This window comes from Nyctereutes procyonoides, unplaced genomic scaffold (genome assembly GCF_905146905.1).
Source record: "Nyctereutes procyonoides isolate TBG_1078 unplaced genomic scaffold, NYPRO_anot_genome, whole genome shotgun sequence".
NCBI classification, from domain to species: Eukaryota; Metazoa; Chordata; class Mammalia; order Carnivora; family Canidae; genus Nyctereutes; species Nyctereutes procyonoides.
In genome coordinates, this window is record NW_026575135.1 from 52,861,043 (window position 1) to 52,883,617 (window position 22,575).

The following is a 22,575-nucleotide window of genomic DNA, read 5'->3' on the forward strand; positions in this document are numbered from 1 at the left end:
AGATCAGATTTCTTTTGATTAGTGTTAGCGTGCTGTATTTTTGCCATCCTTTCACTTTCAACTTTTCTATGTCCATTTATAAAGTTACATGTGTTTAGGTTTTGGCTTTTATCTAGTATAATAATCTTGATCTTTTACTTAGATCATTTGCTCCATTTATATTTAATGCAATTAATGATGTAGATAATAGATAAATCTATCATCTTACTGACTTTTTTATTTGACCTACCTGTTTGTTCTTTTTTCTCCTTTTTACTGTCTTTTGGATTAGTCCAATATTTTTATTCTATTATTGCTATTACTACCTCAGATTATAACCTGCCTCCTTCCCTCCATACAGTCCCATATAATTTGACTTCACTTCCCCAGTAGTGATCAAACAACAGTACAACAGTAACTCCTTTAACTCCTCTCCTGCCTTTTGCATGATTGTAGGAATGAATTTTAAGTCTGTTTATAATTGAATCCCACATGAGCTTAGCATTACTCTGTACAGTTGATAGTCATTTATATTCACCCACATATTTACTTTTTTCACTGCTCCTTATTCCTTCCTAAAGTACACAGTTCCGTCTGGGATCATTTTCACTGTGACTAAGGACTTTTTTTTAATAGTTCTTTTACTGCACATCTGCTAGTATTACATTCTCACAGTTTTTGTTTGTTTGAAGAGAACTTTATTTGCACTTTACTTTTAAAGACTGTTTTCACTGATATAGAATTCTACTGTGGCAATTATCCTCACTCAGCGTTATAAGATGCGGTTCCATTGTCTTCCATTGTTTTGTTAGTGGGTCAACTGTCAGTCACCCTTTGGAAGGTCATGTATCGTTTTTCTTCTGACTACTTTCCAGATTCTTTGATCTTTAGCAATTTTATGATGATGTGCCCAGGGGGATGGTCTTTGTATTTATTCTGATTTGAATGTGTGGCTTGATACCTTTCATGAGATTGGAATTCTCTCTTCTTTGGAAACTGTTAAAAAAAAAAAGACATTTTCATTGTGTGCTACATGTCTCTTTTACTCTTTTGTTCCATCCTTTTTTGTTTCTTCATGCTTCAATGTTAGTATGTTCTATCAACTTGTCTTTCAGTTCACTAGTCCTGTCTTCTGATATGCCTAATATGGATTTAACAGAACCTATTGAGTTCTTCATCTGAGGTATTGCATTTATTTTTACTTAATTACAAATTTATATACATAAATAGAATTATCTTTTTATGAATCATTTGTGGGTCTGCTTCTTTTGTATTTTTAATAGTTTTTAGTTATATAGTCTATATCTTGTACTGCCTAGTAATTTTTTAAATGCTTAGCATTCCATATACAAAAAGAAAGACTTGAGAGAGCTCTCAACCACCAAAGAGACTTTACCCTTTCCTCTGCTAGCCAGAGAGAGTAGACAATGAATCGCTTTAGCCAAGTACTAAGTTGAATCAAGGCTGAATTGAAGGTTTTATTTATTTATTAATGAGAGACACAGAGAGGCAGAGGGAGAAGCAGGCTCCCTGTAGGGAGCCTGATATGGGACTCAATCCCAGGACCATGACCTAAGCCAAAGGCAGAAGCTCAACTACTGAGCCACCCAGATGCCCTGACATGAAGTTTTTTTTCATAAATTTATTTTTTATTGGTGTTCAATTTCTCAACATATAACACCCAGTGCTCATCCCATCAAGTGCCCACCTCAGTGCCCGTCACCCCCACCCCCCGCCCACGACATGAAGTTTTTTAAGGCTTACTCTGCTTTGATTCATTCCTAGACCTAGAGGTTAGCCTAGGTTTTTAACTGAGAGCCTGGTATGTTCTTCAGTATCTTTCCCCCTCCATATCTTTCTTTGCTCCTCAGTATATTAAGACTGTAGAACTCTGTTCTGAATTTGAGATTACTGGTTTAGCTCTTCAGTCTCCTAACTCTACACCAACTTCAGAATGAGAATATGAATTATGATAGGAGAAGTGTAAACAGAAAGGGGAGAGGTGGCTACAGTCTAAACACTAGGGAAATTTTACTGTGAAGAGGGCAGGCAAATGGGGTAGCTAGAAGATAATGTGTAATCAAGAGGGTTTTTAAAAGAGAGAGACCAAGAAACTAGAGACATTGTCAAGATGGTATTACTGCTGGTGGGGTTAAGAAGTCCTGGGTACAAGAAGAACATGCCAGATCCTGAAGCCTCTAGCAAATGAAGGGAAGCAACCAGGAAGCTAGGAAATGCTGGAAACAAGGAGGAGTAGCTGAAGGCAGTGAACATCAGAGTTTATGAATATAGGAAGAGGCTTCAGGGGCTTTTAATTAGAGCAAGAAAGTGAACGGGAAATTCAAAGATGGTAATCAATGGGGAAGAAATATATGTGAGCAGAGAGGGGCAAGATCAAGAGTTCAGTTTTGTATTTGTGGAGGTCATGAACAGGGGAATGAGTTCTGAAGTCATCAAAGTACAGCAGGTTATCTGAGGCCATGGAATTAGATGAACTCAGCCAGAGAAAGGATGTAGAGAGAATAAGGTCAAAGATGAAGACCTGAGACATGCCAGCATTCACCAGTCAGAATGAGAAGAGAAGCTTGGGGTATGAGAGGCTCAGAGAATAAGACATTTCTGGAAGGGAACAGTTAACCATGTAGAATCTTGCTGAAATGTCTGAAAGGAGGATCACAAAGTGATCTCTGAATCTGACACAAAGGTCTGGAGCAGGTCAGTGGAATAATGAAGACAGAAACTCGATGGGAATATTAAAGAAAGTAGATTCATAGACTCCACAGACAATTCTTCAGAGAGGTTTTGACCGGTAGGTACAGATGGGTTTTACCCCCCAGAAGGCTGACATCAGTTAACAAAGGGAGTGGCTGGAGAATGACTGGATGAGCAGGGGTCCTAGTCCAGGGCTATGAACCTAATGGAAGAGACTTTTGGAACTTAATAAAGCTACGTTATAAAGAAGTAGAAAACAATTGCATTGGAGAGGGCCACAGGGAGGCTGTCTTCTCCAAGGGTAGCAGAGTTTCAGTTATAGCAGTAAAAAAAAAAAAAAAAAAAAAAAAAGTCTGCCTGATTCTAGAGTGTGGGTCCCAGAGACGCCAGTGGAAGGATGTACAGATAGAAGCAAAGCTAAGAGATGGGTGATAAGAGATGATCTCAGAGTCAGACTCAGCTGGCACAGGAGGAAGGGCCACCTCACCAGAATCTCAGCCTGGAGAAGGACATTGAGGGCTCTAGAGGCCCCAGATGCTTCTGGGAGCAGTGGCCAGAGTACACTGCAGCTGATTCTTGAGGGAAAGCATAAAGCCCAAATCTGGGTTTGGGCTTTTGCCAAGATGGCCAGGGTCCCGTTAAGTAAAACATGCAAGAAGTTTTTTAAAAGGGATTAAATTACTGACAAGAGTTTTATGACCCTAAAACAAACCCAGAACCCAGAAGGGAGACAAACCCAGAAGGGAGGCTTATGCCCTGGGTTCCCAAGCAGGCTCAGTGCCACGGCTGCTAGGTTGGCTTTCCCCTCCCCGAGGCATGATGGTCATGTATACAAAGCCCAGAAACGACCACTGTGTCAGCTTCTCATAATGATGACCGACTTGTATTTTTTTTTCAAGTCCATAGGTGTGGACCCTCTGCCAGCTAAGCTGTCCTATGACAAGTCTCATGACCAAGTGTGGGTCCTGAGCTGGGGGGACATACACAAGTCCCACCCGAGCCTCCAGGTATGTTGAACACACGGAGACCAACATCACCCCCATGGAAACAAAGGACGCTGTCCCTAATACATGTCTCTTGCTTCCCTAGGTAGCTAATCACATTTATCCAAAATGTATCCATCATGGCTTGAGGAGGGAGTAGGAAACAGCCTTGAGCCAAAGCCCCTCACAGACCATTACCAGAGTATCTTCAGCCAGGCCTACCTTTAAGGACAATAATACTGATGATGGATAAGATTCTGATGTCAGGACAACCAGAATGTGGCTCCCAGGCTCTATGTCTCCTGAACCAAGGCTTTCCTCACCTCAGGCTCGGCAGGCTAGGAACAGTGTCAAAGCATATGCTAGATGTGGGCCTATAAGGAAGGAAAAGTAGCACAATCATGTCCATAAATGGAAGCACCTTTACTGAGTGCTTACAGTACGTTAGGGCACAGAAACATTCAGTAATGTGCCCATGGTCCAATCCAGCAGCAAAGCTCTGCAGCCCAATATTCAGCCACTGAACTGCACTGCCTCTTGGAAACAGTTTGGGCCCAGGAGCACTGTGGGATTCCCCTGTCCACCAGCCAGAGAAGGTCAACACTCCTGTGCTGAGTGTGCCTGCCTCTGCCTTTCTCATCAGGGATGATGAGACAGCCTCTAATGCTAGAGGATTAAGCCCTTTAAAAAGTGATTTGAATGCCTGATTTCTCCCAGAGATCTACATAGAACCATTCTAGATGCACAGGAGAGAAGCTAATCTGTTTCATACACTGGATGCCTCCAGACATTAGAGCTTCATTATCTCAGAACCCCAGCTGAGAAGGACTACAGAGGGAGCCAAGTTCACTCTGTTCTCAAGACTGGGAAGAGGGAAGGGGCATCTGGGTCTATGGAAGCTTCCACCAGGGGACTGGCCACCTGCCTGCCTGCCTCTCCACTGGTGGGCCAGGGGGTAGACACTGTTTTACCTCCTATAAGCTGAGACTATTGTCATTTGATGGATGCCATCAGCCTGGGCCCCAGTGAGCTGATGAAAAATCCCCATTAGAGAGTCTACGAGCCTGAATAAAGGTCATTCACAGCAGAGCATGAGCCCAGGGAAATAACTTTTATTGGTACTTCTGGCAGCTCCAGGAAAGCCTCTCCAGTAGTAATTCAAGGGGAGGAACCACCAAAAATTTTTTTTTTCTGAAACCAAATATGACAAAAATTCCCTAATTTACTGCAGATGAGCTGAAAAATGCATGGCTTCCTAGGTTATCTATAAAGGAAAAAACATTGGATTGGCACTGGGTTTCTCACCTGCCACAGCAGCTGGCAGACCATGGAAATCTACAGGGCTGAAATCCAAGAGTCCTATTCCCAGCCCCGGCAGGACCAAAGAAACCCTAGGTGCAAGAAATTCAGAGAGTGCATCATTCTCCTGCCCTCTCTGAGGAACAGAATTGAGGAAAGATCCCAGACAAACACCAGATGAACCAGATCAGAGACATTGAGATGAAGAAAGAGAAGGAGGAGACAGTTGCAAAGAATGAACCCAGAGAAGTAAGACGGATGAGGACAGACTCTCAGGAAATGGTAATAAGTGCTAAATAAGGATGTCTGGATTAAGAGAGACACACTCAATGAGAAATCCTGATACCAGTCTGCAGTGGAAGATAAATTATTTCAGTCAAAGTAAGCATAGGGAGTGGAGGAAAGGAGAGAAAGTAAAACTACTTAGAAATACCTTATTGGGATAAGGGAAGGTTCAGAGAATGCTGTTGGAAAGTAGCAGCTGGGAAGAGACTGTCTCATTATTCCAAATATGACAAACTGATTCCTCTGAACAGCAGAGATAATCAGACTGGGTTAGGAAGGAAGCGAACTAGAACTTGTCTATGAGAAACACACATGCAATAAAGAGAATAAAAGGTTGAATTTAAAGGGGCAGGAATAGTGAGGACCGATGAACAAGTATGTATTCACAATGCCCCTCGTGTTTATGGTTGAAAGCACTAGAAAGAGCAAACAGAGAGAGATACTGTGTGCTTAACAGCCACCAGGAGATATCAGGCACCATTAACAATGAAATGCCTCAAACAAGAGTGATTAAAAATAAAGGAAAACTTGACTTAAAATGCACTTAAATTGTACAAATAAGATGAAAGAATAACATGGGAAAGTTGAGTAATGACACCACTTGCTTATAATATAAATGTTGCATCTGCAAAACTGTTTTTTCACACATCCACACAAGTGTATCATTAACCACAAGGGAAACAAATCCTGTAAAAGTAGACATTATAGGCAGCAGTATCTGATAATTAGAAATAATTAAAATGACCTAGTAAGAAAACACTCCTTTATAACTATGGATCAAAAGGGAAATTACATACTGTCTCAAAAGCAATGATAAAGTGACTCTTAGACATCTAGAATGATGGGAGATGGAGAAGGGTGGGCACCCAGGGTACCTGTGTCTTAAAAGCCCACAGAAGAAGTACTTGTGTTAATAAATGAGAATAAGAAGAGAGTGGTAAGACGGAACAAGACTGGGAAATGAATAAAAACAAAACAGGACAAAGAGATAAAAACAGAAATCCTTCACAAGCTTGAGAAAGGGAGACATAATGAGGAGGTGGGAAGAGAGTGTCACTGCAAATAAGGAGGATACAAAAAACTGGAAAATAATACATCACAACTCTGAGGCAGAAAGTTTTAAAACCTAGAAGTGAATGATTGCTTGCAAATTGTAGGAAAAAAAAAAACTGACCTAATAAAACACGAGGCTCTTGATCTCAGGGTTTTGAGTTCGAACCCCCACCCTTGGGAGTAAAGCCAACCTAAGGAAACAGAAGCCTGACATAGAACAATAATTACAGGTTTTTGAAAAGATTAAAGAGCTGCCACAAAAAAGTGTACAGCTGAATTTTATCAAACCTTCAAACTATAATTTTAATATTATTTGAACTGTCTCAGACCCCATGAAGGGAAATGTACAGCTTCTTTGTCTTAAATTGCCACCCTCATTTTAATTATAAAAGCTGACTAAAATTTGTATAAAAAAATAAAGCTATAGACTCAGCTCACTGATGAATACAGAAGCAAAATGGTCAATATGGTATTAAAAATAGAGTCCAGCAATGCACCTGAATGCAGGGAACAAAGTCCCGGGATACAATGATGGCTCACTTTGAGGAAATCAGGCAATATTATCTTAACACAAAAAAAATGAAAACAGAAAAAAAACATATTTTCAATAAATGCTGAGAAAGCATTTAATTAAATACAGCAGACATTCTTAATAAAAAATATCCAAAAACATGCGTAAAAAGGAAATTTCTTAATGAATACTCTTGCCCCAAAACCAAGAGCAAATTTTGCCTGAATGGCCAAACACAAAAAGCATGTTGGTTACTATTGGAAATTACACCACGATGTCCACCGTCACAAGGGCAAAGTCTAGAAACCAGGCCTTGACAAGTGAACAGATTGAAGAACCTGCCTTCATCACTGTGGGTGAGGGCTAAAGCAACTGCTACTTGCAAACACTCCTGGGAATGTCAAGTGGCACGGCCCTGTGGTACCCAACTTGGAAATGAGAACCAAAAGCCTCAAAGCAGTGAGTCTGCATCCAGCAACCTGACTTTTCACAACCCACCCAAAAGCCATGATCATGGACATGGACAAAAATTTAGCTACATCATGTGTTTCTGCACTGTTTCTACGGGCAAAGCCAAAAATAATATCCAACACTGGATATTTCTTGGATGTTTCCAACACTTGGATGTTTCTCAATATCCAACACTCAGGAGCTGGTTAAACAAAACTTTGCTGGGACCACTTGAAGGTGTTTCTAGAAATGAAGCTACCTCCCTCAGCAGCCAGTTTTGGAAACTTTGGCGTCCTCTTGAATCCTCCGTATCATTCATTTGCCCACTAGTCCCAGGATGTCAGGCCAAGAAGGAAGTCAAGACTTGTCAGAGAAATGAGGCGGTGGCGCACATCAGTTCAATGGCCCGCAGTGCTGCGTTTTGATGAAGTAACCTCTGAATATAGGGTGTCAGCGTGGTGAAGCGTGAATGACACTGACCGCTGACAGCCTATAATTTTCCATCTCTATTAGAAGCTGAAATGACAGGCCTGATCTCAAACAGGGATCATATGGCTTCTTGGAATTCTCTAACATTTTCCCCTGTTTCCTCAGGCTGGTATTAATGCCCAACTTAGGAGTTTTTTCCCCATGCACTTGCCATGTAAGTGTCATTTGGCCATTTTAAAAAACCACAGAAAAATAACCTAATGCAATGTTACAACTGTGGAGCTGCCCCGAGGCTAACAATCACAGGCCTCGTCTTTCCGATCCAGCATCCTGCCCGCTTTAGCAGCCCACAAGGGCACCACAATTGGGAGAGGCCTCAACCCTGCCTCAGGAGGCAGGCCACGTGTTGTTTGTTTTCCCATAAAAGTAAGAGCCCGAAGGCAGTCCTATTCTTAAAAGGTAAGAACGTCCAGAACTCCAGGCCTCCTGAGTCACAAAGCCCCAAGAGACACCGTCCTCCGCCTCAGGCTAGACCCCTCATCGGCCACAATGTCAAGATAAGGAAAAGTGTCTCAGCTCTGTGTTGAGGCACTAGCTCCCCCTCTTCTGCTCAGAGTGTCTGGGCTTCACCTGTGGCCTTTCAGCCAGAATGGCCCACCAGCCGGCCAAGCTCCTCATCTGGCTGCAGGTCACCCTCCTTTCAGGACCCTGGCCTAGAACTGGGGACTGATGAGCACCTGCAGGAGGCAAGGGGACCCAGGCTGCCCGGCCCACATCTCTGGCCTATGCCCAAGACAGTGGTAACCGAGGGGCAGATGCTCAGCCCGACTGCAGGAGGCCTCCTGGCAGGACCTCCAAACCTCGCATCCTGACCGCGCTGGGCTCTGTGCTGCATTGCCCGCATGCTCCTCCCCGACACAGACCCAGCAGGGCCTCTGCACACCAGAGAGCGGCTGCAGCCACCTCCTGCCAACGCCACAGGGGATCAAGTGTTACCTTCAGGGAAACAGAGGCAACGATGCTGTCACTCCCAATCTGTACAAAAGTCAGTGCCTGGTTCTTGATTTCTCACAGCAGGTCCTTTCTGCAACTGGACCCGATCCCCAGCATTCTAATTGCAAGGCACTTAAATAGCAAGAGCAGCATCTTTGAATGGCATTTCTGCAGGATTCCTGCTTTCTCCAGTAAATTCTGGAGTCACATTTCCCAGAGAAACGCCTCTGTGAGCAGTACAGGATAGAGATTCCCAACAAACGGGCCCAGACACCTGGCACCAAAGGAAAATATGGAACCAGTAAATCACTCCACCCAGTAAATCACTCCACCATTTAACTTTTTCGTGATTTAAAAGCTCTCTCCCTCTTTTCCCAGGGTGGCCTGGATGGGATTCTGAGTTTTAAGGGAGATGGTCTCTGAGCAGATTGATCTTTCTGTTCTGGAGACCTCTCTGGAAAGCCCCAACATGGTCCCTGCTATGCTATCAGGGGGCTGACAGTGTACCTTATGGTTAGGGTCAGGCCTGCCTGAGCAGGAGGCATGATTCAGGCGTTCACATCTGTCCCAACACTTCCTCTCCCCAGAAGGATGAGTCCCTGAGTATGATCTTCCCAAGTAGCTCCCACTCTGCTCCTGCCCACCACCACCCCCATCTCTCAAGCAGCCTGTCTGCTAAGGGTCCCTACTAGCACATGCAAATGTTTCCAGATTTCCTGCCCCTACTTGGGTGGACTCTCATGAGGACTTCTGCTCTGTGTTGTAGGTGATCACAGAAGCCAGCACTGGCCAGGGCCAGCACCTTATCCGCACACCTTTTGCAGGAGTGGACGATTTCTTTATTCCTCCAACAAACCTCATCATCAACCATATCAGGTGAGATGGGCCTGCAGTGTCCCAAAGCTCCCCCATAACTCAGCTCAGCCCTACATGTGGCTACATCTGCCCACTGTGAGACTTTCGTCTCTTTCTCTCCCACTCCTCCTGAGCTGGCCTTGGGCTCCCTCATGAGGGAACAGAGAAATGGACCATCCCTAGTCCTTGATGGTCATAGTTAAGGAAGGCACCCAGGCTCCTACCACCTTCAGAGGCCCATTGAGGACAGGAAGTCTCACTCTCAACATGAGGACCATAGAAGAATGGAATCAACTGTACTTAATGGAGCACACTCTACCTACTAGACACACACACACACACACACACACAGACTAGTAAAAGTGGTGTTGACCCCTTATTACAGATGAGGAAACAGACTCAGAGAAGCTAAGACCCTGGCCAGGAGGCCCCAGAGCAGCCATGCAGAGGCGGGGAAACGGGCCCTCCTAGTTGTCTTGTTTATCACCATCCAGAAGAACAGCCTAATAAAGGCAACCATGGTCTCAACTGCAAACCTCCTCCCAGCCTGGCCACTCCCCCTGCTTATTCATTTTAGAGAACCCCCAGCACTTACTGTAAAGTCACCACTGCTGAAGACAAAGCCTGCCCTCATAAAATCACTGAGACGCCAAACGTCTTGGGGGCACTATTTATGCCTTTCTTTTGTCTGCCATCAAACCCCTTTCTCCAACAAGTAGTACCTCATTTTTGTACACTGAAACTGGACTTCTAAAACTAGGCCCATCCATTTATGGGCCCAAGGATGAAAATGCCCTTTAATGAGCCCCTCCCTATAGACAGCACCTGGGAAGAGCTTCTAAGATGGCTCTAAAGCCATCTTGAAACCCCTCAAAGAACATGAATTCAGCCAGGAGTCTAGCAAATTTACGGGCTCCACATTGCCTATGTGTGGCCTTCTACATTCAAACTGCTTTTAAGAGTGGGCTCCTCTCTCCTGCTCTTTCCATGCTCTGGCTTTTTTTTTTTTTTTTTTAAGAATTTATTTATTTATCCATGAGAGAGACAGAGACAGGCAGAGACACAGGCAGAGGGAGAAGCAGGCTCCATGCAGGGAGCCCAATGTGGGACTCGATCCCAGGACCCCAGGGTCATGACCTGAGCCAAAGGCAGACCTCAACCCCTGAGCCACCCAGGTGCCCCCCAAAGCTCTGGCTCTTTAAGAATGCTTCAAAGAGGGCATTTCCCCCACTCTGAGGCTTAGTTAGGTATCCATAAGCACCGAAAGGCACCCCTGAGCCAGGGATTTAGGCAGAGGCTCTCAAATCAAAGCCAAATCCTGCCTGGAGTCAGGTCTCCCTGCAGCTCGCAACTCGCCTCCAAAGCAGACTTTCACCGAGTCCAGATGTGAGCAGCTACCACCTACTGAGCCCTTCCCCTCCAGCTCCCTGTTTGATCCAGTCCTCCCGAAAACCCTCGAGGGAACTGCCCTCTTTTAGTGTCTCAGAGGCTCCAGCGCAAGCCCGGCTCTGCAGCCGGCAGGGCAGTGCAGTGACGCCGTGGCCTGTGGCCGTCTGACTGCAGAGGTAAAAGCTGTCTGCTGCCCGCCCTGCAGCAGGCGATTCGGCCCACAGGCCTAGTAAACAGGACCCCAAGAGAGGCTGCCCCTCCACGGGGCTCCCCCTGGGAAGTGTGTCCTCGTTGGCTCCCACTGGCTGCTCACATTCTGACTCTGTATTTAGTCCAGGGAACAGCCGCAGAGCCCTCGCCTCTGCTGATCCTCCCAGCAGGCAATCAGGGCTCCTGGCCTTTCCCGCCAGGCTTGGGCCCCTGCTTCCCAGCTGGCACCTCCTCAGGGAAGCAGATCTGAAGACATCCCAGAGGGAGAAGCTGTGGAGGGCACTTCCATGCTCCTTCTTTACCACTGCTGGAGATGAAAGCATAAATCCAGGAGCATTTGTAATTCAACTGCCTTTGGTTTGACATCATAGATGAATCAGGGAAGAAGCCATGCCCCGCAGGATGGTACATGTAATTAAGAAGCTATTAGATCACTGAAGGATTACGGTCCAGGGAAGGGAAAAGATGCAATCCTGTAGGCGAATGACAGATGCCCTGCCCACCTCTGACCTCAGACCTTCCCTCGGCAGGTTCGGGTTCATCTTTAACAAGTCGGATCCCGCGGTGCACAAAGTTGATCTGGAAACACTGGTGCTCCTCAAGACCATCAGCCTCCAGAGCCACGGCTGCGTGCCACGAGCCATGGCCCACAGCCACCTGGGTGGCTACTTCTTCATCCAGTGCCGGGAGGACAGCCCTGTGGCCGCCGCGGCCCAGCTGCTGCTCGACAGCGTCACAGACTCCGTGGTGGGCCCCAACGGCGACGTGACTGGCACCCCCCATGTGTCCCCCGATGGGCGCTTCGTGGTCAGTGCCGCCCCCAGCAGCCCCCAGCTGCATGTGCAGGAGATCACGCTGCAGGGCCACATCCAGACCCTCTACAGCCTGCCACTGAGCCAGGGCGTCTCGGACGTGGCCTTCCAGCCCTCCTTCACGCAGGGCAATCAGTATTATGTCTATGCCAGTGCGGACATGGAGCCAGACCTGCTGTTCCTGGAGCTGTCCACGGGGCAGATGGGCGCCCTGAAGAACTTACAGGAGCCGCCCGCGGGCCCGGCCCAGCCTTGGGGGGGGGCCCGCAGGATCGTGAGGGACAGCGGGCTCTTCGGGCAGTACCTCCTCACGCCCGCCCAGGAGTCGCTGTTTCTCATCAACGGAAGGCAAAGCACCCTGCACTGCGAGGTGTCGGGCGTAAGGCGGGGGACCACGGCCGTGTGGGTGGGCGAGGTATGAAGGCGCCCGGCGCAGAGCCCAGGCCCCAAGCTCCTAGTCCTCACTCCGCAGCCCCAAGCAGGCGCCCTGTACATTTTTACAGACAAAAGCAAAACCTGTATTCGCTTCGTGGTTCAACACTGGTCTCCCTGCAAGTTTCCTAGTATAAGGTATGCGCTGCTAACCAGATTGGGGATTTTCATTGGGAAGTATGATTTATGCCTTGAGCTACGGTGAGAACACATGCTGCTGTGTAAAGGAATCATGTCTGTGCCCAGCTCCACACCATGTCACCCGGGGACGCCGTGGAACCAGAGCTCCGGCTTTCCGGGCTGACACTTCTGTCGGTTGCCTTCATGCACTCATTGCCCCTCACCGCCGGGTCCGGCCAGACTTTGCCCTGACGAGCAGCCCGAAGGCCGGCCCAGAAACAGGCTCCCGGGAGCAGGGCTGCGGCTCCAGGCATGAGAGCCACGTCTGCCCGCGTCCTGAACCCTCTCTTCTCTGCACAGCTGCTTTGTGCTTTTCTTTCCATGTGACTTGGTCTCAGCCTGCGGGAGAGCCGACAAGACTTCTTGCATCTTGGGGGATGGGGAAATCACTTACTTTATTTTGGAAATTTTGATTAAAAGATAATTTTTTATAATCTGAAGTGCTAGTAAGCAGAAAGATGCTCTCCGCCGTCCAGCCCTATTCCTCCCTGCCTTAGGCCAAGTCTCTAAGGGTCACCACCCCAACACCCCACAGCCAGAAAGAACAACGATCATCCAAGAATAGTGGACCCTCCACACCATGGACGCCCCAAGCGCAGATCTGGCTACCACCTTGGCAAAGACTTTGTTCCGGGTTGGGCTGCAAAGAGACCAGGACACACCCTGCGTGCCTGCTTTTTATCACTGAAGGGGGAGGTTTGATTAGCCAGGCCCAGGACTCCAGCTTCAGGGCAGACCGGGCTTGCCAAGCAGAGTGGGGGTGGCCTACAGAACAGTGACCTCCAGGTGTAACACAGACACCCCAAAGACACCTGTAGGGTCCAGGTGGGTTCTGTACGCTGTTTTAAAAATCCTTTTCTGCCTGTGGCCCTCACACTCAGCTCTAGGACTCCAGTCCTTCCATCAACATGGCACAGATAGTACAGTTTAGGATTCTCATATGTGGGCCCATCTATCCCTAGTAACACACTGCAAAACCCACACTCAGAAGGATGCCGGGGGTGGGTAGGGAGAAGGATACAGGCTGGCAGTGCTGCATGATCCCCAGTGTCTCAGACTCTGCCGGGCTAGCAGGGAGGCACCAAGGAACTATAACCCAGCCAGCCCAGGGAAGACAGCCCGTGTTAGAGAATGTCAGCCACAAAGAGGCTTCTCTGGGTCCCAGAACCCCCTTTCCTTCCTCCTCACTGCAGCCGCCAAAACACACTTGCGTACTTTCTGGCTTAAATGATCATATTTCAAGGCCCCTGAATTTGGAAGAGGTGGTCCCTCCCCAGACACCTCAGCCAGCGTAGCTCCCTTCACCTGGCAACATGGCCATGCTTTTCCTGTGCCGCCAATCACCAGCCCCGTGGAGGAGAAGATGGAAGACGGAGAGCCTGCCTTGCTCTATATATGCACAGCTCCCTTTCAGACTCACCTGACTGCCCAGTCCCATCCGGCCTCCCCACCACCTGCCCTGATTTCCTGAAATCATCTAGTCTCCTGGCATGTCCCATGTGGCTTAGTTCACCAAACACTCATCCCCTCCAGCTCCCAAGAGCCTGTCTAGATGTGCACATGGCATACTTCAGATTTGGGTACAGGTAAAATATGGAGCTACAGGTGAGGGGAATGGACTTCAAAAGCCACATACTCAGTCTCACAAGAGCTGGGATGGACGGGCAACACCACTCACCCTTTCTTTTATTCCTCTCTCAGTGTCTTGACACATTCACTTCCAAACTCCCACTTATATCACAGAAATTCTCCAATTTTCATCAACTTCTCCCTTTGGAAAAATCCACATGGTGGCAGCCCCTGGCAGAAAAAAAAAGTCTCCGAGCCTACCTGAGGAAGAGCCTAGCAACTGCCAGGCCAAAGCATTAGCCCCTTTGGGTCACAGGGTTTGAAAAATCAAAGACGCATCCAATCCTCACTGGCCTTTTGCACTGGGAGTGACTCTGTGGCAGCCATTGCTTTGCCCCATTCCGTGTGTTTCTAAGTGTCTGAAAAATGTCTCTGCCTCTCACTAACTCACCGTGTGGTTTACCAGAGATGCTGGCTCAGGGCCACGGCCGGGGTTCTGCACGCTACTGAATCGGAGCAGGGAAATGCAGACTTGAAAATTGTGAAATCTGTAAAGTCACAAAGGCAAGAGAGTACATGCTTTTTCTGCAGGGCAACCAACAAAACTGCTGGGGTGGGAGGCAGGCAAAGGGCTGGCCAGGTTGTCCCCTGCCCCTTCCAGCCCCAGAAGAGGCTCCTGGAACACTGTGTGAAAGTCACGGGTGTAAGAAACTACCACAGTAGGTGAGCCTTGCAGCCGATCCCACCAGCAATCCTTTTGCTGAACACAGATCAGCTAACGACTAATAATATGTCACACTACAGAAGCATTCATCTTACATAAGAAAGCCACTTTCATAATGAACTATTTCAAAATGCTAAATTTTAAAGTAAAATTAATTTCACAAAAATTTAACATAGTATATTTTTTTCCTGTAACAACTCAAATAATCGACACCTTTGCTGACATTAAAGACTGGAAACAGAAGTGTGCATGCTCCTTCTGCCCACATGAGCAGAACCCCACGTGGAGCCTCTGGGTGTAAAAAGCCCACCCAGCCCTCCACAGATTGATGGTGGTAAGAGGGATTGGTCAGTTTCCAGGCAACTGCATGGACTTTCTGCCTGGGAGGCTTGGGTGTGGAGCAAACACCTTTTAAATCCCACCATCCTCACCCCAGAAACCCCACCTGGGGCTGGCCTAGGCTTCTTGCCAAAGTCTCCCAGTCACTAGAGGATCCTACTACCTTCCCTGAGCCCCTGAAGTAGCTGGGAGAGCCCAGTGAAATCTGGCTGGAGCCAACCACTAATACCAAGCTCCAGGAACTTGGATCTAGAGGCATCATGAGCAAAGACAGAAACTCAGCCCTTACAATCTCCACCCCACCGCACCCCAGGCATCTCCTTCCCTTCTGCTCCTCTGTGCAGACAAGGGCTCCCAGCTCCAGGTAGGGCCCGGAGGACAGCTCTCAACCCCAAATAAAGCAGAGACCAGCCTGCTGCCCTGGCCAACCTAACTGCTGAGACTTCCTTTAGGAGAGCAGCCCGAAGAAGTTGGCTTTGTGCGGCCACAACTTCTCTTCTGTTGACCAATAACCTGTGAACTAAAGGAGAATCCAGATTGGAGACATGAAACAGATCCATTCTGGATATATTTTTCTACCAGGGGCTTACGATGTCACCCACTCATTTCTCACTGTGTGCCTCCTTCAAATATCGCAGACGCTGAACCATCTTCATCACCACATCCCACAACTCTGTCTCAGGTCCTCCCCTCTAGAAGGAAGCCTCCGGGTTACTGATGCCACTCCCACCCCCTCCCTCATACATACCGATCTACCTCACCTTCTCCTCCCTGCACCCCGCTCCTCTGAAAGCCGCCCCCACCCAGGGAGCCCAGTGGTGACAGAGGCTGATGATAATGCTGACATGAAGTCTTTTGGTGTCCTCCCCCACCCAGAACCCCACATCTTACTCCAAGTACAGTCAGAACCCACAGGGACATGGCCCTTTTCTACCCAGAATCATGACCCCCATGCCCTAGTTCACAGCCCTTCCAAGAGAGGTGACCAAGACCAGAGCCAACTCACAATCATCAGGGAAGTGGATTGCTGTCAACAGAAACCGTTGGACAGGAATATAGATAGTGATGACCGCCACCTGCCCCCCCACACACACCAAGCCTCCTTCCTTAGGGGGCCCGAGCGATACCTCTCTCATTCCCAGTTTACTGTCTGCATTTCTGGCTCCCCTCCTATGCCTCAGGCCTCCTGCGCATGAACCGTGCCACAGCTCCTACGATGTGAGGGGCAACTGACCTGCTGTCGCACCAGCCCTCTCAATGGCCTTGACCTATGCCACTACCTTGCTCTGAAGTCCAAATAAGAAGTTACTTATAGCTCTTGGCTTCAGTTTGCTCCCAGACTAGCATGTAGGCAGAGCAGTTTTGTTCAATAAAGTCACAAGCTGCTGTGGTTTCTCTCCCAAATTGTAGAGATTATAAAACAGGGAGAGGCTTAGAAGATTCAAAGGAGAAAATACATGGTGCCTGTCGTTAAGATGTGACTACAAGACCCCAAAACCCTCGTGGATTACCACCAGATTACCTGCCAGGTCACTTGAGAATGTGAGCATCTACTGGGAGTCTGCAGGCTTTAGGCACCAGCCACACTGTTGACACTGGGAGCCCAACAAACATGGACTCACGCCTTCTTTGGAGCTGTGGGCAGCAATAGGGATTTAAGCAAACACAATGTGTGAAATTATGGAAATACGGGGAGAGAAGGGATTGGCCTCCAAAACTTACAGCAAGGCTTCGTTAGCCAGCAGCGAGTGTTGACCATGTACTTTTTATTATTGTTCTTGGACAAACCCACAATTCACACACCCCTCTTTCCAAGCTCGTCTTGACTAATGTGGAAATATCTCTTTCTTCTGTGGCTCTAGAGAATGTGAGCCATATCCTAGAGGGCTCTAGAAGGGTTAGCCTGCACTCCACAAAACAATAACTATTGCCTTGCACGTACCCCAAGCATGGTGACCTCACCACATGTTACCATGACAGGATCGGAGTTCTTCAAGACTGAAGCTTCATTTCTGAGGAAGGGCAACTAGTCTTGGCTGATCATGGGGCCCGATTGCTCTTGCATGAGAAAATTTCCCTAAATCTAAACCTTTGTCCACTCCCCAGGGTGACATCTGCAACAGGCTTAAGAATTGCGGGTCCCTTGCTACTTTAGCTGCTTCAAAGAGGTGCGGGATAACAGGTCCATAAGCTGCCATCCCACACCCCACGGCACACCCAGGCTGGCTCCTGTCGCTGGCCAGCCCCCATGCCTGGCCTGGCCCCATCACACCCACTGTTCTCCCTGCTGCTCACACTTTCTGAAGGCCACATGAAGTGATCTCAGATGGCAGTGGGCGTGGCGTGTGGCTGGAGTGATCACACACACTGTTTCATGCTCTAGGATAGCGGAATGGCCCTCAAGATACAAAGTCACAGGTACATCCTTCATCCCGTTAAGATTCTCATCCTCTCCTGCCTCAGAATTCTTTCAGATTTCTTATTTCAAGGCAGATACATTATTTTGAGCTGTTGTGTAGACACCAAAATATATTTTCTGTAATCACCAGTTTTTCTCAAAAGGCCTCCTGTAATTACTATACATGTGAATTTTTCTTTATAAAATATATATAAATTATTTTTAATACATCAACTTTAGTAGAAATTTGTACCAACACAGTAACTGTATGTGGCATTTGAAATAAGTTTATGTTTACTTTGATGTATTGCACAGTATTGAACACACCGTGTAATTGCAGTACCACTTGATATGAAGACAATTCACAAATTATCGTAAAGTATTGTCATTGTAAATGCTCTTTTTCTGAGGATTTTACAATAAAATTTGAGAAAAGTGAACTTCGGTTCCTGCCAGTCTGTGTGCAGTAGGTAAAGTGAAAAAGGATTAAGGCAGGACCACACAGGTGCTTCTTCTCATTCTCCATCATCCTGCAGGTTCTTGAAGGGCAAAGGGAAGTGGCCTCTCCTCTCGCCTGCTCCAAAGAGCTGTGGACAAAGGCAAGCATCTGACCCCAGAACTCCCTTCCCTCATGTTGAAGTTTCAGCTCCCAACATGTACAACCAACATCTGGTTCAAAACTTCTCTTCACCTATCCTGGTCAATGCTTACAATTCACCACACTCTAACTAGCACCAGCTCTAACTGACGCATAACTCCAGTGACTCTTTATTCTTGTCAGGGAAGACCATCCAGCTAAGTTGCAGAATATATAAAGTCCTCAGTAATCACCAGGTTACCAGTGTGGCACACCTACTATGTGTGAGCACGGTGCAAGGTGTGGGGGATAGAGGGCTGCACGAAGCAGACACAATCCTTGACCTTGGTGAGCTTCATGTCCCACCATGACTATTAGTGCAGATTCTCCAGAGAAATGGAACCAATAGAGTGTGTGCCTGTGTGTGTGTGTGTGTGTGCATGTGCATGTGCATGTGCGTTAAGTGGGGAAAAGAGGGAGATTTTAAGGAATTAGTTCATGCAATTATTGACGACAGCAAGTCCAAAGTCTACAGGGTAGGCTGATAGCTGGAGACCCAGGAAAGGGTTGTAGTTTGAGTCCAAAGGCAATTTGTTAGCTAAATTCTTCCAAGGAGGTCAGTCTTTTTTTCTTAAGCCCTTCCACTGATTAGATGAGGCCCACCCACACCATGGAGGGTATCTGCTTTATTCCAAGTCTACTGATTTAAATGGTAATCTCACTGACAAAAACTCCTGTCACAGAAGCACCTAGAAGAGCATTTAACCAAATATCTCTCTAGGCATCATGATCCAGCCAAGTTGGCACTAAAATTAATCATCACAATGACATAAATAAGATGCGGCTCCTCCTCTTTCTTGGAGGAATGCTCTGTTATGTGCCAGGTGCTGCATGAACACTTAATAAGAACAAGTTTGAAACCTTACTGTTGGGACGCCTGGGTGTCTTAGCAGTTGAGTGTCTGCCTTTGACTCAGGGCATGATTCTGGGGTCCTGGGATCAAGTCCCACATCAGGCTCCCTGCATGGAGCCTGCTTCTCCCTCTGCCTGTGTCTCTGCCTCTCTCTCTGTGTCTCTCATAAATAAATAAAATCTTTTTAAAAAATAAAAATTAAATTAAAAAAATAAACCTGGGGACTCCTGGGTGGCTCACTGGTTGAATGTCTGCCTTTGGCCCAGCGTGTGATCCTGGAGTCCCAGGATCAAGTCCTGCAACAGGCTCCCTGCGCGAAGCCTGCTTCTCCCTCTGCCTGTGTCTCTGCCTCTCTGTGTGTGTGTGTGTCTCTCACAAATAAATAAATAAAATCTTTAAAAAATAAAAATAAATAAACCTTACCATTATCCAAACAAGGTAGCTATTGGTGTGATCTCCAATTCAGAGGAGGAAATGAAAGCTCAGAGCAACAGAGCCAGATTCAAATTCAAGTCTACATGGCCAAGACACGTGCTCTTAACCATAAAACCTGCCACCTGCAGTACCCACACGACACAAGTCAGAGGCGCAGCTCCAGCCTCACTACCCCACACACAGCCTAGGGGCACAGCCCACGTGTGGGAGAGACCTTGCTCTGCTTTAACTGCCTCCTCAGGAAAGCCAACTGCCCAGAATAGCCCTCAAGATTTGGGGTTCAAGCAAGAGGAAATGCCCATGATTAAAAGCCCAAAACTCTGGGTAGAGAGCAGACAGCAGTCGTCAGCTTCTCGCTGCCCACAGAGGCCAGGCTCATCACCACGCACGCAAGGTTATGTCCTTTCTGCTTTCCAGCCCGAGGCCAGCCGGGGGTGGGGGCAGGGGGTGGCCAAGGTGCAGCCCGCAACAGAACCTGCCGCAGACAGCAGAACTTTCCATCCTATACTGTGATCCAGCCACTCCCTCCGGAGCAGGCTGTAAGGAGGCCACTCAGAGATACATATCTCTGTACACAACGTGTGCACCCACCCCCCGCAGCCCGGTTCAGGGGCCTCGGGGGAGGACCAAATCCTCTGCTCTGCCCACAACCAGCACACCGGATGGCCTTCACCGTGTGGCCACTCTCTTGTTCAACCACTGTTTTCCAAACACCATCTCTGAACCCATGGCCTGCCCACGTGGAGCCCACGGTCTGGCAGGAACCAAATGGACCCAAGAAGAACCGCTGACACACAGAATCCATGATGGGACATGCAAGCAAGTGGACTTGGCGTGAAGTCCATCCATTTCTGGATGACATGAAGTGGGAGTCACTGGGAAGGCCCAAGTGAGCAATAGCAGCGTGAGGGCCTGCCTGCCAACAGAAACAACAAAAATAAAGGGCTGGCCCAGGAGAGAACAGCAAGAATGCTGGCAGCACAGGCAGGACAACCACATGACGGGAGGCTCGGTGAAGGGGCAGCGAGGCCGGCACCATGTGGCTATGGGAGAGACAGCATCCTTTGCGCTCTGGAGATCATCTGCAGCCACGGCCCTGGATGCTCAGGCTGCCCATGCTACATGGAAGAAGCAAAGAGAGAAGCTGCCATACAGTGAATGTGCATCCAGGACCCAGATTCCTGGAGCTGGGATCACCCTACTCTGCTCAAGAGGAAGGTGTCCACAGGGCGTCACCAAGAGCCATCAGAGGAAAGAAAGAGAAAGCAGATCCCCCTAGAGGAGGCAGGCAGAGGTTGACATGGTCTGGATCCTGTCCTAGGAGCCCTGCGACTGTGAGGACCAGAGAGGACTCCTATCAGGGGATTCAGGGGCAGGAGACAAGTCAAATGAGGTGCCCAAATAAGCCGGGACTGCACGTAGTGAGACGGGGACATACCCAGACAAGGATAGAGAATGGGCTTCTGGAGAAAGGGGAATATCCACACAGGAAACAGGGATCTGAGAAATAAGGCACAGGCAGGCCCCAGGGGGGCTGAGAGGAAAAATCGGGACAAGTTTGGGTCCAAATACCCCAATAGGCAGGGGCCGGTGGGTCATGAGAGAAAACTGGAGGGTAGCGAGCAGATGGCCCTGGAGCTGTAGTTCTTAGCCAGGCCTGGCTATGCCTGCATCTCAAAGTATTATCAAAGTTGGAAAAATTAAATGTTATTTCATGCAATAAATAGCACATTGTATTATTAAGTCCAGATGGTTAGCACCTTACGTGCACAAAGTTATCACCTTGTCTACCCAAAGAAAATGAGCTTGCTTCCTCCGCTCGCCCTTGTCCCACGGCCGCTGGCCCTCTCCTCAGGCCAGAGCCTCACGCCCCGTGAAACGCAGTCAGCGGACAAGAGGTGCTGGGCGGCGGGGAGCGGCCGGGGGAGGATGCGGGGGGACGACCGACAGGACCCACACCGCGGGCAGTGGGCAGACCGCGCCCCTCCAGACGGACGGGTAACAGGAGCCTCTGGGCATCCCGAGGGCACGGGAGAGAGAGCCGGACTCCCAGAAGGGCCCGAGGACCCTGGAAGGAGCCGCCGCCCTGCGCTCACACCGAGCACGAGCACGTTTCTGAAGGCCCCAGGGCGCCTCCGCTTGCTCACACCTTGCTAGGTGGCCACACAGACCGGTTTCAGGATCAGGACGCTCCCGCTTACACTCACATTTCTGCCAAAGAATGCTAGGGAGGGGCAGCAGCCCCCGGGCCCAGGCGGTCCCCTCTGAATTCTGGGGTCATAAGCAGACCTGGGTTGTTGGGGGGGGGGGGTTCTATACATTTGTTTGTTGTTTTTATTTTCTAAAATCTCGACAGCAAGCTGAGTGCGTCCGTTCTGGATTAGGAGGAACAGGGAACGCTGACACCCACTCGGGGGGCGCACAGGTGCGAGCAGGGGCAGGCAAGACCCAGGAGGACCCGCGCCCTGGGGGACTAGGGACCCCCGGGATGGAGACCTGTCTGCCAGGAGTGGCCGCTGACACAGGGTGCCCACTCCGTCCCGCCTCAGGAGGAAGGAGATCGCAGAGGCGGTGAGGGTGGGAGGGTGATGGCGTCGCAGAGAAACGCCTCGTGGTCTCCCTCCTCAGAAACCAGGGTCAGCTTCCCTCCCCCAGCACATGGCAGATCTGATGACCCCCAACAATTCTAGCATTAAAAATGCAGGAGAGAAAAAAAATAAAATAAAATAATGCAGGAGAGAAAATGTGTTTAAAGAGAACACCTTCTTGGATAATGAGGAGGTGAGAAGAGAGAGAGAACCCACGAGGAGCAGGGCCGCGAGGCCACCAGCTTCCCCAGAGCAGGCATCTCTCCGGCCCAACTCCAGCTTTCTTTTTTTATTTATTTTATTTTATATTTTATTTTATTTATGATTAGTCACAGATAGTATGAGAGATGAGAGAGAGAGAGAGAGAGAGGCAGAGACACAGGCAGAGGGAAAAGCAGGATTCCATGCACCGGGAGCCTGATGTGAGATTCGATCCCGGGTCTCCAGGATCGCACCCTGG

The 22,575-nt window shown here is 48.5% G+C and overlaps 1 protein-coding gene across 2 annotated transcripts in view; it reads left to right on the forward strand.

Annotated features, from left to right (window-relative positions):
• The window catches only part of FSTL4 (follistatin like 4), a 399,727-nt gene extending 381,774 nt beyond the window's left edge, over window positions 1-17,953 (forward strand). For both annotated transcript variants that reach the window (XM_055302728.1, XM_055302729.1), the window contains 3 exons: window positions 3,591-3,698; window positions 9,461-9,570; window positions 11,679-17,953. In XM_055302728.1, coding sequence (XP_055158703.1) covers window positions 3,591-3,698; window positions 9,461-9,570; window positions 11,679-12,381 — 921 coding nt within the window. In that variant the 3' untranslated portion in view covers window positions 12,382-17,953. The remainder of the gene's footprint in view (window positions 1-3,590; window positions 3,699-9,460; window positions 9,571-11,678) is intronic.
• The last annotated feature ends 4,622 nt before the right edge of the window (window positions 17,954-22,575 follow it).